The 19,305-nt window shown below is 40.8% G+C and overlaps 1 protein-coding gene across 1 annotated transcript; it reads right to left on the bottom strand.

The window, feature by feature from the left end:
- Positions 1 to 10,142: 10,142 nt before the first annotated feature.
- LOC148010103 (11S globulin seed storage protein 2-like) lies at positions 10,143 to 12,640 on the bottom strand. Its single transcript, XM_087672763.1, has 5 exons — positions 12,107 to 12,640; positions 11,703 to 11,893; positions 11,213 to 11,560; positions 10,873 to 11,090; positions 10,143 to 10,699 (listed from the first exon to the last, which is right to left on the bottom strand). Exons 1-5 carry the CDS (start codon positions 12,531 to 12,533, stop codon positions 10,447 to 10,449), a joined length of 1,437 nt encoding a protein of 478 aa, XP_087528889.1. The 5' UTR covers positions 12,534 to 12,640; the 3' UTR covers positions 10,143 to 10,446.
- Between the last annotated feature and the right edge of the window lie 6,665 nt (positions 12,641 to 19,305).

Here is a 19,305-nt window from a genome sequence, read left to right as displayed (position 1 = left end):
CATTTCTTCGCGTCTATCCCTGCGTCTACACTAAAATGTAGACGCCCTGGCAGACGCGCTTAGTCGGCTGATTTCAGTCCGATGACCGCCATTCATGATTTACAAAATGCAATACATAATGGAATCAGAAATCCTAATACACAGAGAGAGAGAGAGAGAGAGAGAGAGAGAGAGAGAGAGAGAGAGAGAGAGGACTCACCTTGGGTGTTTGGTGTGGCAGGTGGTGGCGGTTCTTCCTTCTCCTTCTTCCTCTCCTTCGTAAGTTACTCTCCCTTGATGCTTGCTTGCTTGCTTGCTTGCTGCTTCTTCTTCCTCTTGTTCTCCTCTCTCTTGTTCTCTCTTTCTTCCTCTCCTTGGCTTTTCTTCTTCCCTTCTTGTATGTTTGAAATGGAAGAAGAGGTGAGTCATGAGGAGGTGAGGCATGAAGAGACTGCATGTCGGCTAAACTCGAGCTACAGAACCGTAAAAAACGCAGGAAAGGAAAGGCGCACTTTGAAAAGAAATTATTTAAGTATGTTTTGAATTTTGACGTGTGCGTCTATTTTGGCGTGTATATGCGCGTCTAAGTTTACGTAAACGCGCGTATAGACGCGATCGTAGATGCGCAAATAGATGCTAATTTAAACGCGTACATAAATGCAGATATAGACGCGCATTTAGGTTTTATCAAATTTTTTTGTTTTTAAGATAAGTTTTGATAGTGAATTCTTATCATAAGTTTTAATGTATTTATGATGAGTTTTTTGTATTTAAAATTGAAATCTTAGAATAATTAATACACCAGCTTGAAAATTTTATGTAAACATATGAATGAAAAATGTTTTGATGTTGTCATGAATTAGGTTTAATCATGTCGTCGTCATCACCTAGTGCGGTGCATGCTGATGAGTCAACGAGCATATCCTCGAGGATGAAACATTACGTCTTCATAATCGAGATGCATGGCTACGATGAAAAATTAAATGCATGTGTGATCGTTGCCGAGGGTGTATTTTTCAAGCAGTCGAATTGCAATGTTACACCTCAGCTTGTATGGAGAATGGGACTGAGAAAAATCACCGGTATTCATTGTTTTTTTTTAATACTAAGATTGCTAGTCTATGTTACTCAATATATATCAACGTACATGAGACTCCCTTTTGTGGTTGAGCAGGATGTGGTGCCACATCCTCAGATGCTCCCTCCCAGGCGTCGAGAGGCTGCAAAACGTTGATGCGAGGAGGCAGAGTCTTCAAGAAGAGTGGAGATTCACGACCATGATAGTAGCCCTCATGAAATGCCCCATCAAGTCGTAGAGGATGAGATTTTGGGCAACATGGTACACCATCTATTTTCGCAACTGGTTCAGGGAGAAGGTCACTCTACGAAGCCAGATGATCCACTATACGTAGCGTCATCTACTCCATTGTATGAAGGTTGTACGTACTCCGTTCTTCGTGCGTCCCTCGATATATTTAACTTGCAAACAATTTATGGATGGAGTAATGTCAGTTTGGATGCGTTATTGAAGTAGGTATCAATTCAGTTTGGCTTATGAATCATAATATTAATTTTTCTATTTTGAAATCAGACAGAAATATATATTCGTGATTTTTTAAATCACTTTTAAAAATATATGTAGTTTATTATCACAAATGCTTCCAAAAGGAAACAAATTACCAAGCAAGACATTACTTGACATCTCTGGGAGGCCTCGATTATGTCAAGATCCATGCACGTGTCAATGATTGTGTCTTATTTCGTGGGATTCATGAGTTCGCACGAGAGTGTCTTGTTTGTGGCGAATCAAGATACGAAGTAGAGATGAAGTCAATGGATGTGCCTTGTAAGGTTTTGCGACATTTTCCGATTGTTCCACGTATAAAACTTATGTTCAAGTATAAGTCTATTGGAAAGCTCATGTCATGGCATGCTAGTCATCGTTCAAGTGATGGAAAATGGACGATCCCTGCAGACACACCGGCATGGCAACATATAGATAATTTGTGGCCCGTTTTCAAATAATTCTATTGGAAAGCTCATGTCATGGCATGCTAGTCATCGTTCAAGTGTAAGTCTATTGGAAAGCTCATGTCATGGCATGCTAGTCATCGTTCAAGTGATGAAAAATGGACGATCCCTGCAGACACACTGGCATGGCAACATATAGATAATTTGTGGCCCGTTTTCAAAGAAGAGCCAAGAAATTTGAGATTTGGTTTATGTATGGATAGAATCAATCCATTTGGTATCAAAAGCACATCATATAGTGTATGGCCAGTGGTATTGGTGAACTATAATATTCCTCCATCCATGGCAATTAAAAAGGGATATGTAATGTTGTCCCTTCTGATTCCTGTATAGCACAAGGTAAAAAACACAGACATTTACTTAGAGCCTTTGATTGAAGAGTTAGAAATGTTATGGGAAGTTATTGAGGTGCAAGATACAAGTGCATCTGCATCCTCTAGAGATTTCACATTGAAGGCCATGTTGTTGTGGACTATGCATGACTTTCCAGGATACGGAGAGTGTTCAGGTACATGTATATAGCTCTATATTTGAAATTCAAGACTTAAATCAATTGCATTTTATTAATTCACTTGTTTGTTCAGGTTTAACAACATTAGGATATCATGCATATCCTATTTGCGGTCCCTCTCTAGTTTCCTCTAGGCCAGCACGTTTAAAGAAGGTTATCTAAGACAATCATCATTGATTCCTTCCTATTGACCATCCCAAATATGTCCTCCCTACTAATGGAATAACTCCACAATCTCTAACCATTCGAGATTGGAAGGAGAGATGGATTAATGCCGATAACCACCCTCCACTCGGCTCAAGTCGGTAACAAGTGCATTTCTCTCGATTGACTTTAAAGTATTTAGCATGATGAATTGTTTACATAATATATTGTTTGTTTGTTAGGTTCTCTATATTTTTTCGTCTTCCATACTGGACTGAACTCAAGATCAATCACCTGTTGGACCCCATGCACATATTCAAGAATGTTGTATCTACATTATGGAATCACTTAATAGGGGCTCATGATTCAGTCAATGTAAGGGAGGATTTACGTAACATTGGTTGCATGAGACGAGTCTGGCCACGCATTGGACCCAGAGGAAAGATTGAGCTACCCCATGCACCTTGGATATTGTCAAAGAACGAGGAAAAAATAGTGAAGGAACAAATATGTAGCTTTTGAACACCCACAGGATGTATGAGATGTCTCAAGGGAGTCTTCATAAAGAAAAAGAAAAGAGGTGTGGAGCAATTATCTGGTTTGAAGTCCCACGATTGGCACAAAATGATTCAAGTAAGGGTATCTCTAACCATGAATATAGTAATTAGTGGAGTAACTATGTGTAAACTTTGGGGCATGAAGAATTTTTTCTCAATTAATCATTTGATCTATGAATATTGTTTACATTCAGTTTGTACTTCCTACTAGCATATCCCATTGCAAGATGCTCGAAGTATTATCTGTTGAGGTGGTTTGTTTGGTGGAGGAAGTTCATGCAAGGTGGATGTTTTTTCTTGAACGCTTCATGAAAACCTTAAAAGATTTTGTGAGGCAAAAAGCATGGCCTGAGGGTTGGTTAGTGCAATCATCCCTTGTTTATATCTCTGAATATCTTGCTGAAGTGGACCCCTCTCAACCACGACTATGGAAAGATGATGAAGACTTGAGGATGACCTCTATAATACCTCAAGGAAAAGGAATGAGTAAAGTGCTAACAAAAGAAGAACTTCGTAAGTTAAATAGTTTTTGTGTGCTCAATAGTGATCTAATGAGCAAATGGGTGACACTATATAATGAAGCAAGGGCAAGAAGAAAAAGCGAAAGACAAGCATTTCGCACCAGATATGGATGTAATGTCTCATTTCCAGATCATCTAAATGCGCTCCCACATCATATTGATATAGATTGGTTATATGAGGAAATTGAGAGAATGGAAAAAGAGGAGGAAATTAATATATCTCAAGAAGAGTAGGAATACGCATGAGAAAACTAGAGAGGGATCGCAAATAGGACATGCATGATATCTTGACATGGTTAAACCTGAAAAAAAAAGTGAATTAATAAATTAAATGCAATTGATTCAAGTCTTGAATTTGAAATATAGAGTTATATACATGTACCTGAACACTCTCCGTATCCTGCAAAGTCGTGCATGGTCCACAACAACATGGCCTTCAATGTGAAATCTCTAGAGGATGCAGATGCAATTGTATCTTGCACCTCAATACCTTCCCATAACATTTCTAACTCTTCAATCAAAGGCTCTAAGTAAATGTCCATGTTTTTTACCTTGTGCTTTCCAGGAATCAGAAGGGACAACATCACATGTCCCTTTTTAATTGCCATGGATGGAGGAATATTATAGTTCACCAATACCACTGGCCATACACTGTATGATGTGCTTTTGATGCCAAATGGATTGATTCCATCCATACCTAAACCAAATCTCAAATTTCTTGGCTCTTCTTTGAAAACGGGCCACAAAATATATATGTTTCCATGCGGGTGTGTCTGCAAAGATCCTCCATTTTTCATCACTTGAACGATGATTAGCATGCCATGACATGAGCTTTCCAATAGACTTACACTTGAACATAAGTTTTATACGTGGAACAATCGAAAAATATTGCAAAACCTTACGAGGCACATCCATTGACTTCATCTCCACTTCGTATCTTGATTCGCCACAAACAGGACACTCTCGTGCGAACTCATGAATCCCACGAAATAAGACACAATCATTGACACATGCATGGATCTTGATATAATCGAGGCCTCCCAGAGATGTCAAGTAATGTCTTGCTTGCTCTCTCTTAGTTGGCAATTTGTTTCCTTTTGGAAGCATTTGTGATAATAACCTACATATATTTTTAAAAGTGAGTTAAAAAACCATCAACATATATTTCTGTCTGATTTCAAAATAGAATTAACAATTAATATTATGATTCATATATAAGCCAAACTGAATTGATACCTACTTCAATAACGCATCCAAACTGACATTACTCCATCCATAAATTGTTTGCAAGTTAAATATCTCGAGGGACGCACAAAGAACTGAGTACGTACAACCTTCATACAACGGAGTAGATGATGCTACATATAGTGGATCATCTGGCTTCATAGAGTGACCTTCTCCCTGAACCAGTTGCGAAAATAGATTGTGTACCATGTTGTCGAAAATCTCATCCTCTACGACCTGATGGGGCATTTCATGAGGGCTACTATCATGGTCGTCAGTCTCTACTCTTCTTGAAGACTCTGCCTCCTCACGTCGACGTTTTGCAGCCTCTCGACACGCGGGAGGGAGCATCTGAGAATGTGGCACCGCATCCTACTCAACCACAAAACAGATTTTCATGTACGTTGATATATAATTCCCATAACATAGACATGCAATCTTAGTGGTAAAAAAAAACTATGAATACCGGTGATTTTTCTCGATCCCATTCTCCATACAAGCTGAGGTGTGACATTGCAATTCGACGTGCTCGAAAAATACACCCTCACAACGATCACACATGCATTTAATTTTTCATCATAGCCATGCATCTCAATTATGAAGACGCAATGTTTCATCCTCACTTGAGGATGTGCTCATTGACTCACCATCTTGCACCGCACTAGGTGATGACGACGTTGACATGATTAAACCTAATTCATGACAACATCAAAATATTTGTCATTCATATGTTTACATAAGATCTTAATTTTAAATATATAAAAATCATCGTAAATACATTAAAACTTATGATAAGAACTCACTATCAAAACTTATCTTAAAAACAAAAAATTATGATAAATCCCAAATGCGTGTCTATATCCGCGTTTAACTACGTGTCTATATTCGCGTCTATACTCACGTCTACCTGAACAATAGACGCACATATATACGCGAAAATAGACGCACACGTCAAAATTCAAACCATACTTAAATCATTTCTTTTCAAACTGCGCCTTTCCTTTCCTTCGTTTTTTGCGATTTTGAAGCTTGAGTTTAGCCGACATGCAATCTCTTCATGCCTCACCTAGTTTCTTAATGCCTCACCTCCTCATGACTCACCTCTTCTTTCATTTCAAACACACAAGAAGGAAAAAAGGAAAGCGAAGGAGAGGAAGAAAGAGAGAACAAGAAAGATGAGAACAAGAAGAAGCAGCAAGCAAGCAAACAAGCATCAAGGGAGGGTAACTTACTAAGGAGAGGAAGAAGGAGAAGGAGAAGCGCCACCACCCACCACACCAAACACCCAAGGTGAGTCTCTCTCTCTCTCTCTCTTTGTTTCTCTCTTCCTCTCTCTGCTCTGTTTGTGCATTTAGGATTTGTGATTCCATTATGTATTGCATTTTGTAAATCGTCAATGGAGGTCGTCGGCCTAAAATCCGCCGACCGAGCGCGTCTGCTAGCACGTCTATATCTCATGTAGACGCAGACATAGATGTGAAAAAATGTTTCCTCTCAAAGCATCTGAGGGCACGTCTTCGAGCGCGTGTGCTGGCGCGCGTGCTCTGCAGTGTACACGCGATGAGACACGCTGCACAGAAGGTTTACCTGCAGTCTACACGCGATTATACATGCGCATTGACCTGGGAGGTGTGTCTGGCAGCACATCTGTGCTGCATGTTAGATGCACAGATAGACGCGTTGGGCAGAAGGTTCACTCTGGAGCGCTTCTGAGAGCGCGTCTAACCTGGAATGTAGACGCGGGGATACATGCACCAGGTCTCCCAGTTCTAATATTAAACAATATATTTTTACAACGATGAATGTGACCAATCCCATGTTTGTGTTTATCAGTTTTCTTCTTTAAGAGAAACATTAGCACGTAAGTGTTATGCTCAATGTCTAAAGAAAGCTCTTTGAAAATGTAGGTAATATATGATTTTTTGTATACAAATAAATTTGTCTTTTTCTTGTGTTTTTTTTGCAGATGTCGTATCCTGGTTCATCTAGCAATGACCTAGATGTGGATTGCATGAATGATACATTGGCCTCCTTTGGTAGGGGGGTCAATGCATTTTTTGGAGGTTTTCCTGGTAGGGAAGACTTCATGGAAGAGATGACCAGACACCTTGGCCGCTCTCCCACAGCGGATGAGGTGTTCAGTGTCATGTCTGGGACGCCTCTGGCGTCTTTGCCTGGCACTACTTCCCAGACTCCACATGCAGATACTCCACATACAGGTACTCCATATGCAGGTACTCCATTTGCAGGTACTCCACGTGCTCCACGTGCATCGGCTGAAGCACAAGCATCTGCAGAAGCACGTGCATCTATAGAAGCTCGTGCGTCCAGCGAGGCAGAGGGAAGTCCACAGAGAGGGAGGAGGGAGAGTCGAGGGGGAGGACAAGTGTTGTGTGGGGGCTGCCTAGGAGGTGGTGAGTGATCACTCTCACCAGTAGATCATGTAGAGGAGGTTGTACGCTAGTACTATAGAGTTACAGATGGTGATGGCATCTTTCATGATGATGAGAGAAGGGATGTAATGCCGTACATGAGGAGCGTCGTGCATGCGACATATAAAGATTGTTTCATTGCCTTCAAAAATCAAAAAAGCGGCTTGTGGCAGGAGGTGTTGAGGGCAGTCCATAGGAGGTATCCAAATCCTGAGGGTCAGCGATTCTCGGATGATTGGGGACGTACAAAAGTGAGGGATATGCTTCACAACAAAAGATCCCACCTCATGACATAGGCCAGGGACTCACTGCGGAGGCTGGAGGAAGGGCGTGGAGCCTACAGCCAACCACCTATGTGCCACCGCGTAGAGTGGAAGAAAGCCAAGAAGAAAGCAGCTGAGAAAGTGAAGAGTGGCCAGCACGCAGAGGCGCGACGGATCCAAATGGAAACAATGGGATCGTCGCATTACGGATCTGGCGGCAGAGTCGTGGGAGGCAGAGTTTGTAAGTATATTTTGATTTCTAGTTTTTTTTAAATTTATATTTCTTTCAATTCTTTATATATTTTAGTCTAATATATTGTGACGTCTAATTGTTTGTATATCTCTAAATGTTTTGCAGACTACCATCGTTGGTAAGACACCTACCCCTAGAGAGGTAGGTTACCATCAAGGCCATAACCGCGCAATGACATGGCTTCACTTTTATGAGGAGAGTCTCATCACTGAGGACCAATACAACCGGGCCATGAGGATTCGACAGCCAGAGGAGGTATGTTTTTCTTACTTTCCTATTAAAAGTATAACTAATTATAACTTTTTCTCCACCTTGTCTATGTAAGTAACCCTGATCTTTTGTGTGTGTAGGCGAACCCGGATGTGGAGCATAACGAGGAGGGGGATAGCGACGCTAGTAGCCATGGTGGTACTAGCGAGGATGTTTCCTCTTCAGATTCGTAGAGGAGCACCATACCTCCTCATGAGGCCTTCTTTTCTTGTATATGTATGATATCTCTTTGAGCCTACTGCTTGCGGCCACGCTTTAGATCACAAGCACTCAAAACTTCCCTTGTAAATGCTTTGATATATAATGAATACATGAACTTTTACTTTCAATTCTTGTGCCCGTAAGATACATTGTCTTTTTCCCAAATACACAATCTGATGTATGGGAGGGGGAAAAAAAAAACCAAAGAGCCTTTGCAACCACATGGTCTCTGGTTATTTCTTTCCAGTTCTGTTTTACGCGTCTAAATTGCAGATAATTCGCGTTTATTCGCGCGTCTATAATGCAGACTACAGGCGCTTATATACGCGCTTCATAATTCAAATTAATTTTTTTTTTAAAAAATGACATTTTTTGTTTTCCATTTGCGTCTATCAGTGCTTGTAAAAGCGCGTCTACCAGCGTGTCTATATGCGCGTGTATATGTGCGTCTATTGCGCGTGTATTTGTGCGTGTAAATTCATTGATACATGCGATTATAGATGCGAAATAATAGACGCGCAACTAGACGGGCGGATAGACGCGCCCATAAGTTTCTTTCTATTCAAAAATCGCGTCTAAATGTACGTCTATGAGGCCTTTCTGTTGTAGTGCCATGCACATAGGGCATTAAGAGAGGGCATAAAGAAACCCATGTGGTTGAATAGAGAGGACTAGCACTTAGGGCATTAAGAGAGGGCATAAGGAAGCCCATGTGGTTGGATAGAGAGCACTAGCGGAGGATAAGGGGATCAAGGAGGAGGTGATAAGATATGCCTAGGTGGTTGGATAGACAGGACTAGAGAAGGATCAAGGGGATTAAGAAGGGACATGATGCCTTTTTTATCTTAAGAGAGGTATTGAGGGTGTGACAAGAGAAAGTAAGGGAGAAAGTAGACGTGGTGGTTGGTCTACCTATTTAGAGAATTGTGTAAGTTTCCTATAATATGATTCTTGCTTTACTATGTAGAGCCATCCATAGTTATTCTGTTTTTCAAGATGATGATGTAATTTATTAGCTTTATATTTAGTCAAGATGATGTAATTTATTAGCTTTATATTGTATGCAACTTGTGGTTATTCTATCTATTATACACCTCATGATTGTAAATGTATTTATTGCTACAAAATAATAGACAATATAATATACACTTTCTACAATATTCTATCAATGTCAAAGTTTTTTTTTCTTCAAGTGTTTGAAATGCATCAAATAATTTAGGTTCAAAAATTTTTAATGAGATACAATTAGCATACTAATTAGAGGACCAAGAAATATAGATCGTCATTAATTGCATTAACATGCTAAAAACATAATCCATGTAAAATGGATTGTGAGTGGTTTGTTTGTAAAGAAATATAGAAAGTAAGTGTGCTTGTTTAATTGAGACATGCCATGTTTGCTTTATGTTCACTATATTGTAGGATAAATTGATTTATAAATAGATTTAAGTTTAAATAGAGATGTATCCATTTTGCCTTTTATTCAAAATATTGTTAGATAAGTGAAAAACTAGACCAAAATCTTATAAAGGTCTACAACATAGTGTAATTATATAATTAGGCACATACATAATCACACCACAAAGATTAATATGAAATGGTTTAAGTATGGACCAGAAATGATCAAGTCTATGAGAACACTCAATGCAATGCTCAATATGGATGGACTAAATATCCTAAAAGGCGTGCAACATAGTGCAATTAGAAAAAATAACTATATGGGAACAATAATTAGAAAATTCTGCGATCATTTTAGATGGAATTTGTCCAAGTGATCAAGAACCAATCAAATTAGTTTCATAGCAACAAAGTTAAAAGCTCTCGTGTTTTATTCTCACTATTCCCAAACGATCGTTTGGATGGATACAAGGAGAGGTTGGATTTGCTGCAAAACTTGGCGTGAGTCCTGTTACATGGATTGAAGATTCTTGATGTTGGAAAAGAGCTGGACTTTATAATATATAGGCATTACACCTACTCTCTCTCTCTCTCTCGTGTCTGTCTTTCTCTCTCTCGGATCTGCTCTTGCGTAAGTTACGCAAAAGAATCTGAGACGCCCTTCATTTGGAAGAGGAGATCAAAGAGAGCACATCTTCTTCCTCCTCCTCGTCTTCCTCATCGTAGCGGTGCTCATGATGACGGTGGTGGTACTGGCTGTCGTCGCGGGATGGTGGCAAGAGGACTGCATGGCGATGATGCGCCTCCTGGAGCTTCTGGTCGAGCTTGTGGCCCACTTGCATGGCTGCCATGCGCACCTCCTGGGGCATTGCACGGAAGATGCTGTTCTTCCCGGCTAAGTGCATGAACAAGGGGCTGCACTCCGATGCCAGAATAGAGATCATATAAACGACAAATGTAAGCACTCTTTACATGAAGACGAAAGTGAAGAAAGGACTCCTGGTGAGCGAACATATATGTACAAGGTACTAGAATCAATCCAAAATGAAGACGCTAAAAGAATTTACGGAAGTAATAGTGAGTCGTACGTGTGGCAGTTGAAAACCGCAGCTGCATCAAAGCCGTCCTGGCCAGCTTGCATCGTGACGGGGTAGTTCTTGGGTACCATCATCAGGCCGCCTTCTCTCATCTCCTCGTCGCACGCCTGCTTGCCGTTGGGGAGCACCACCTGCACTCGGGCACTCCCTCGGACACAGTAGATCACTTGATCCGCGGTGGGGGACCATCCGGGGGTAAGCATGGCGTTCTAGTACATATCATCATGGGTAGGAATGACAACGTGAGGGCATGCTATACATGAATACTAAGGCAAAATAAAAATCAAATTTATTTCTTGTAATAAATAGACGCCTCATCAACCGCACTTACCGGGTCCAGCTTCAAGCATGCTGCCGCCATGTCCATGAGCTTGAGCACCGGCAACTTTTGGGCGTTGGCCGTGGTCAGCTCGCCAGCTCCGTCGACGAGGAAGTCACGGTTCGCTCGATCCAGGTGGTAACTGAAATCCACCATCGCCTCCGCGTCACCCTCCTCCACGGTTGCCCTTGGGAGCTCTAGGCCATCCTTGACCCGGATGATGGCCACGCCTTTCTGGCTCTTCACCAGCCTGCGCACACTCTCCTCGTCCATCTGAAAGGCGCAGCGGAGCAGGTCCGTGGAGAAGCCGCGCATGATGCCTCCCATCTCCTCATGGGAGGAGCCCGTGAGATGGAAAGCCTTTGTACAACAGCAGCTTTTTCTTAGATGAGCTCAATTTTGCTACATCAATGCTTTACACAACAGAATTAAATCCCCCCGACATACGTGTGTATGTATGAGGTTGGGAGGAAGCGACACACATATATCCAGACAGAGATACCTCGTAGGCATGCCGGCCGTGCATCATCGGCCCGCGAATGTTGGCGATTGTAAGGAAACAGCATGGCTCCTTCCCATCGTTAAGCATCCAGAAGGGCAACCCAAGCGGCACAGCAATTAGCTCGCCCTTGTTGACGCGTCGAATGTTGGCATTCATCCCCACAGGGAGCATCATGCCCATCCTCGCGCAGCCTGCGATTTTAAGGAGCCAATTAATGTCCATGTCGACCAACGCTCATGAATAAATCAATCTCCTTCTTTCAAAGCTACATTCATGCGGGCTATTCCTCTACATTCTATTCTATATTTCTATTATGAGAGGATTGGATTGACGCGGCGCGGACTTCAAGTATCAATATGTAACTGCGGATCACTTGACGTTGTAATCGTGACATATATTATTACCTCTGAGGATGATCAGGATGCGATGGGAGTTCGCGTACTGCGGCATCAACAGGCCCTGCGGTTTGAGCGTCACCAGCCTGGCATCCATGAGACCCATACGGGTCAGCATGCCTGACACGTCCTTCCACCGACGGATGGAACCCCCGTCCGTTTCCAACAATTGCTCCTCGGCCTCCTCCACCTGTAATTGCATCCTGTGGTCAATATCTGACCCCTCGTAGTATGCAGGCTGGCCACGGTGGCCGCACCCCTTTCTGCTATGGCAATGCTTATTTTCGTCCTCATTGAAGTCACGCGCTGCTGCAGCAGTGGACTGCAGCAATGGCGCTGTCATTAATGAAAGCAGCAACGCCAGAGCTGCCATGCGAGTCAGGTGCTGCGTTTGTAAATGCGGTCCATCGTGACCCATCGTCGACCCACCCACCATCTTAGTACCAAGAGCCAGGGAGATGTTGGTAGCAAGAGTTATAATACGATTCTAGATATTGACCCTGCGTACTGCACCGGACAGTTTCTGAGACAGCCGCCGTATGAAACTATGAGCCAGGAGCACTCCGTGTATTGTTATATATGATGCGAGACGGTCAGACGGGAATGGAAGGTCGCGCGGCTTCGACTCGGACCTCCGGCGCCACATCTGATCCTTGCATGGTTGCACACGTCTCCAGGTGTCTAGCTTCCCCTAGATCGTGCAAGCTTCTCATATTCCACAAAATACCTTCTGGCCGTTCACGGCTGTAATAGACATACGTATGGACCCTAATTTATTTGTTAGTTTGTTCATTTGCACACCATGCATAAAGTTGTTTTGCCCATAAATTGGAGAACTTTTCGAAGAGTGTACACAATGGAGTGGCTGATAGAGCTCAAAGTTGCAAAGTAGCCACTTCATTCGAGATTTAGGTGGAGCTCAAGAAGTGCACCATCATTTAGTTTGGGTTGTAAGTGGCACTCATGATTTCATTAGTCAAGAAGCCATCCGTTTAAACATCCATGACGGATGTGATACGCAATTACCTATGTTCACAAAAAGAAAGAGGTTCAAATGAGATAAGTTTTGGGGAATAAATAGCCGAATTTGTATCTTAAAAAATCCAACAATTAGCTGCTTTTCATCAAGACAACAAAAACATTTTAGCTAATCAAGAAAAGCACACTAAAGACAAATTCTCCATGGACATTGAATCTACACGTACATCTAGCTAGTCTACTTTGCATGATGTGACTGGAGGTAGCTAAATGATGAGAGTGAATCTTATGTGTGTTGGTCCTTGAGAGTAGTCCTTTTGCCATTGAAGATTTTGTTGTCAAATATAAGCGTGTTTGAAGCATAGCCTTATTCAAACTGTGAATACAGCCATACATACACTATGTGTGGACACCAACAGGACTAGTGTCCCTACAAACATAAATTTATTGGTCATAGGATTGTATTAGTTGAGATCAAGCAAACTTTATTCTAGCAAATCTCTTTCCTTACCTAATGATCCATTGTTGCTACTTCCAAATTCAACTTGCTTCAATTTGTGAGTTTATAGACAAAAAAACCACACATGTTAGATATCACATGGAAGACTTGGCAAAGATCTCATAAGAAAATACATTGAAATATGTTCCCATGCACTACAAGATATAGGCCTTATACCGACGTTAAAAGCGATGAAAATGTAAATAACAAAATTTCTCCCGTCATCGCAAAAAGCATCGTTTTTGGCAATGCCATAGAGCAGTCGGTATTAGCCACTACAACAGAAACGAGGCATAGACACGCATGTTAGACGCGCAAAGTCGGGCGCATCTATCATAGCGTGTATAAGTGCGTATAAACGTGCGTGTAAATAGACACGAATTGTGCGTCTAGATATCCGCGCAAATAGACGCTAATATAGACGCGCCAGTAGATGCACAATTATTTAACCACCTAAAATTGCAATTCACATAATTAAAAAACCAAAGTTAATAATTATTTAACCACCTGAAATTGATTCTTGAGTATGCACGTGTGCGCATTATAAAAACCATAGAATTAGGAACACACATTGAATCAATAAGCAAATTAAGTATGTTACAGTGAATGATCTATCTCATCTTCAATGAGATCAGCCCTTGCTAAACTATCTACTTCTAGGTCTATGTTACCAAGAGGTAACGAAACAAATAAGTCTATCACACTATCAGATGTGTTGCTATATTGCTCAATAACTTCATCAATATCATCGATAATCACATTATTGTCTTCTTCTGCGTTTCCTTGAATATCCTCGCGAGGTTCATCTTGTACTATATCATGCATATCATCCATTATGGTGTCATCATGCACATCATCATTAATTGTTGGATTGTCATCTGCTATCTCCATGTCGGTAATATTACCATATATTGGTTTTGAACGATTAGATATAGGGATGACATACCACCATCGGTTATTGTTTACCATTGGATGATGCACAACCAGTATTTGAAAAACAAAAGCAAAAAACTTAAGTACTTATTATATTGTGTATATGTATCACATGTACACATATAAAAAATTTAGGCTTTGCATATATACCTGCTCGCATTGTTGAGGTAGTAGTAATGTGTCATTCTTGTTTTGGTGAAATTTTGTAGAGTCAATGATTACAAAACCAGTTGGATGATGTCTGACTGTGCAATACTCACCATTTGTTACCACTTCTTTAAACAACTTCACATCCATTACATATATAAAGAATCGTCTGAAGTCAAGCTTCAGAATATCTTGGATCAAGCCACAATAACCTTCCATGGTACCATTGGCATCCTCGAAGTGAGCAAGGACACCACAATCTTGGGTATTTCTCTTTTCATCTATATGTTGAGTTCGAAGATGTTTACCCTCACACCAAAGTGCATTGAATAATGTGCACTAGTAGTAAAAGATAAAAGATCAAACTAGACATGCTGGACCCTCACGAGGTGTTCAAATAACTAGACATGCTGGACCCTCACGAGGTGTCTGTAGCAAAATATACTGGATAGATGAAAGAGCCCTTAAGCTATGGTACACTTACTTGAGCCTTAAAACAAAGATCAGCATTACTCCTACTCTAGACTTCGATAAAAGTGCCAGTGAAGACTCGAGTGTTTTATGGCTCGAGACTCAATCTATGAATGGAAAAACATCACGTCCAGATCTAGGTTCTATCCCACCCTTCAAGTTCAAAAAGGGTATGGGGTTTGGAATTCCTGGCTTTTTTAAAGGCAAGCCAAAACCATTGAATAGTTTGATGGAAGGCCCTCCCTTTTTCTATTTTGAAAATGTTGAGAAAGTTCCCAATTCAGAGTGGGAGACCATCAAACGGCATTTTAATGGCATAGATCCAGAGTTCACAGACTCTAGATATTTTTCAACATGCTTTAGGCTGAGGTGGTTATGTTTATAACCTTCCAGTAGATGGAAGAAGGTTGATCCTTCCCCCTACTCCCATGACAATCTTTGAGGTGCTTCCGAAAACAAATAAGTATTGGCGCCCATGGGATCCGAGAGAGAAGCTGAATTGCATAAACACACGGGGTGCCCCTAGCACTATATGTGGATTGATCAAAAAAATATTTTCTTCCCACAAAGAAAGCAAGATACATTCTTATCTTCAATATGAGATTGTCCTGGCATGCAAAATATGGAACTTGGTTTGGGTCAGCCCAAGCCAAGCTGCCCCACTTGAACCCCATGAGATTGAGCTGGTGCTTGGATATGATCGTGACCACACTTGAGGCTGCTCTACCCTTTCAGATTGGTATGATGCATTAGGCAACTCATTTCAGGTCAATACTATTGCGTACAGTCTTTCACCATTGAAAGAATTATATCCGCAAGGTTTAACAGTTCTGTCCTTATTCTCGAGCCTTGGTGGGAAAGAAGTGGCATTGCACAAATTGGGTATAATTTTCAAGGATGTTTTTATTGTGGAGATCAATGATAAATGTAAAAACATAATAGCCAGCTAGTGAAACAAAACCTTACAAACAGGCCGATTTCAAATGGAGGATGATGTTAGAGATCTTACTGATGATAAGCTGGCTGAGATTGTGGATGCAATGGGAAAGATTGACCTCATAATTGGGGGAAGCCCTTGCAACAATCTCTCAGGCAACAATAGAGTAAGCAGGGTAGGCTTGGGTGGCAAAGAATCCTATCTTTTCTTTAAATTTCCCAAGATTCTGAGTAGTTTAAAACATATCATGCAAGCAAGAGGTTACGTGAATATGACCAAACCTCTTAACAGCTAGTATTTTTTTGAATAGGACATGATTGGATAGGGCATGATTGGATGTATATACGACATAATTACACCTGGATCATACGCTAGGACATGATATACATGTATAGGATCATACAGACATGATATACATGTATATACGACATGATATACATGTATAGGGCATATACATGCATAGGACATGATATACATTACCAACTTTACTTCTTTCTGAGTATTACAAATATACATCCAATTATTCAAAGCTAGTTACATATATGTGATTTCATGCCCTATATACATCCAATCATGCCCTATACAAATGTGATTGGATAGGGCATGATGATTGGATGTATATATAAATCAAAGGTTGACTTGTGTATTTGCAATATGTCACCACATAGGTCAATTGATTCCCTAAATGCATGCATTGATTCCTTAAATTGTTCTTGCGCGTCTGTAAGCGCGTGTAACAGGAATATCAGCGCATATACACGCACCATTACACGCGCTGACAGACGCGCCATGCAAGTATAGAAAAATTTAAAAAAAGTTGTGGATTTCTTTTTAAACCTGTGCTTTCCTGCATTTTTTGCACGTTTTCTGCAGTTCGAGCTCGACATCACTACTCCTGTCTATCTATCACTTCATAAAGACAATGAGGCAAGGAAATAAGAGTAAAAAGAGGACAGGAGGAAAGAAGAGCCAAAGAGTAAAGAACAAGAGCCAAATAGCAAGGAAGAGAACAAGATTGAAGCAACTTACCAAGGGAAGGGAGAAGGAGGACAAGGAGCTTGCAACCTGGCCGCCACCACCCGTTGGAACAAGCAAAGAAGGTGAGTTCTTCTTCTCTCTCTCAATCTTGTTTGCTTTCTCTGTTTGTTTGTCTCTCTCTTCACATGTTGGATCTTATCATCTATGGAGGTTTTTTAGCTTTGTTTTTTAAGCATGTTTGAGAAGAAATGGTGCGACTGTGCACGTGTGTCAGTGCGTCCAGATGACAGTGTAGACGCAACTATAGACGCGGAAATAGACGCGCTTCTTTCTTCTTCTCCCTCTCTCAATTCCTCTCTTTCTCCCTCAATGCAACTCATTATCAGGAAAAACAAACAAAAGAAGAGAAGAAATAACAAGAACAAACCAAGAGGAGGAAATGTACTTACTGCAAAGGCCCGAGGATGGATTCCTTGTCTCCTCTTCGCAATGTCCCCTCTTTCTTCTTCGTGCACTTCTCCCTCTTCTTCATGAACGGCGGCGGCGACAGCGGTGAGAAGATCTCCTTCTCTCATTCTCTTCCTCTCCCTCCCAAAGCCACTCTCTCCTTCACTCTCTCTCAAACTCTTTGCAACGAAATGTCGCACTCAAGTTTTCACTACTTTTTTTTCTCAGAGTGGCATCACTATTGGCGTTCTTATTTGTGTTGCAAATGCAACACCAATAACAATGTTGCTAATTTGCATCATAAATGATCCTTGCTATACCCCCATTTCCTTGTAGTGATTGGGTATGAATCTTATCGAAGCGAGCATGTCTGGTGATGGGAAAAATGCAGATGTTTTAGCTAACAGGAGGGCTAGAGAGAGAGATACTAAAACTAAAACTTAGAGGGTAGTAAGGATTAAAAAGGAAAAACAGATTGCAGAAAATCGAGAAACCAGTAAGAAAGCTAGATAATGAAGGAAGATTCAAATGGGGGACTTTACTTGGAGAGTCAATCAAGTTCCTTACAACTCTCTTGAAGATTTAAAAGGTAAGAAGGCTGAGGTTACGTATGGTCAATTGTTGCAAATGAACTCATCTTTAAGAAGGCAATGGCATGGGTTGGTTAGCATCATGAAAGGAAAAACACGAATTGGGCATGTTGGAGTGATGTGAAAGACATTATACCTGTCATGGATGCATGGATACACGGAAGGAATATTGATCAAGTTTATGTTGATGGTGTTGCGCACGTTTTTGTAATCACTGAAGAAGCAATGTTGCAAATTCATCTTAAAATGACAGGGAAGTCACTCTTTAAGGTTCAAATGACAAACAACTCAAAAAGTGAAATGTTTGGGAGCCTCATTTTGGGACTACCATGGAGGATTGGTATGATTTTCATACAAGATTAGTATAGAGGTCAATAATAACGCTATCTAAAGAAGCGAGCTCATAAGAGGGTGATCTTTGACATGAAAACAAGGTTTATTATTCAAAATGGATATGAAAGTGATACTACATGGGTGATGAAAGTAGTGATTCAAAAAATTCTAGCCTTGATGAGGAAGATAGAGAATGGGAAGCTAGCCTACATTCTAGGGATGTTGACCTCTTTAGGTTGTCAATCCAAGGTTCAAAAAGAGAGGAAAAAGTTGAAAATATTCCTGCAGAAAGTACAAACCTCATGTAGAAAAGATGCGATCAACAACGTGAAATGAATGTTGGACTACCCAAGCTTATGAATATGTTGGGAAATGACTTGAGTGATGAAAGAGATAAATATTTAGCATTTTTTAGAAATACCCGAAACTCTTTGCAGCATAATATCACCAATTGAGGGGTATTTATAGCATTGTGCACCATATCAAATTGAAATAAGGGTCAAAAACCTAGGAGACTTGGTACAATAAAGGAAAATGTACTTAAAGTTGAAATTCAGAAGCTGCTTGATGCGAGATTTATCTATCATGTCTCGTGTTGTAATGAGGCCAAATAAGAATGGAAAGTGGAGAGTATGTGTTGATTTCAAGCCTCTTAATGTAGCGACTAAGAGGGAGTACTATCCTCTTCCATTTCAGGATGAGATCTTGGATCAAGTGGCTAGTCATGAATTTTACATTGTGTGTGATGGATACTTTGGATATTTCTAGATTAGAATAGCAGAAGAAGAATAAAAGAAAACAATGTTCATTACCCCATGGGGGATGCTTCTTCTATAGAGTAATGCCCTTTGGTCCGATGAATGTATAGACCAACTTTTCAAGATGGGTTAGATGG

This window comes from Lygodium microphyllum, chromosome 30 (genome assembly GCF_053477565.2).
Source record: "Lygodium microphyllum isolate KBCC chromosome 30, Lygodium_microphyllum_v1.1.10, whole genome shotgun sequence".
NCBI lineage: Eukaryota > Viridiplantae > Streptophyta > Polypodiopsida > Schizaeales > Lygodiaceae > Lygodium > Lygodium microphyllum.
This window is presented reverse-complemented; position numbering and strand designations above follow the sequence as displayed.

What these genes read in the sequence shown, in the direction of transcription:
- LOC148010103 (XM_087672763.1), bottom strand. Translation starts at nt 12,533, where the DNA reads ATGGTGGGTGGGTCGACGATGGGTCACGATGGACCGCATTTACAAACG. An exon ending in ACGGCCGGCATGCCTACGAG is followed by an intron (nt 11,561 to 11,702) that starts GTATCTCTGTCT and finishes TGTTGTACAAAG; the next exon opens with GCTTTCCATCTCACGGGCTC. An exon ending in CATGCTTGAAGCTGGACCCG is followed by an intron (nt 11,091 to 11,212) that starts GTAAGTGCGGTT and finishes GATATGTACTAG; the next exon opens with AACGCCATGCTTACCCCCGG.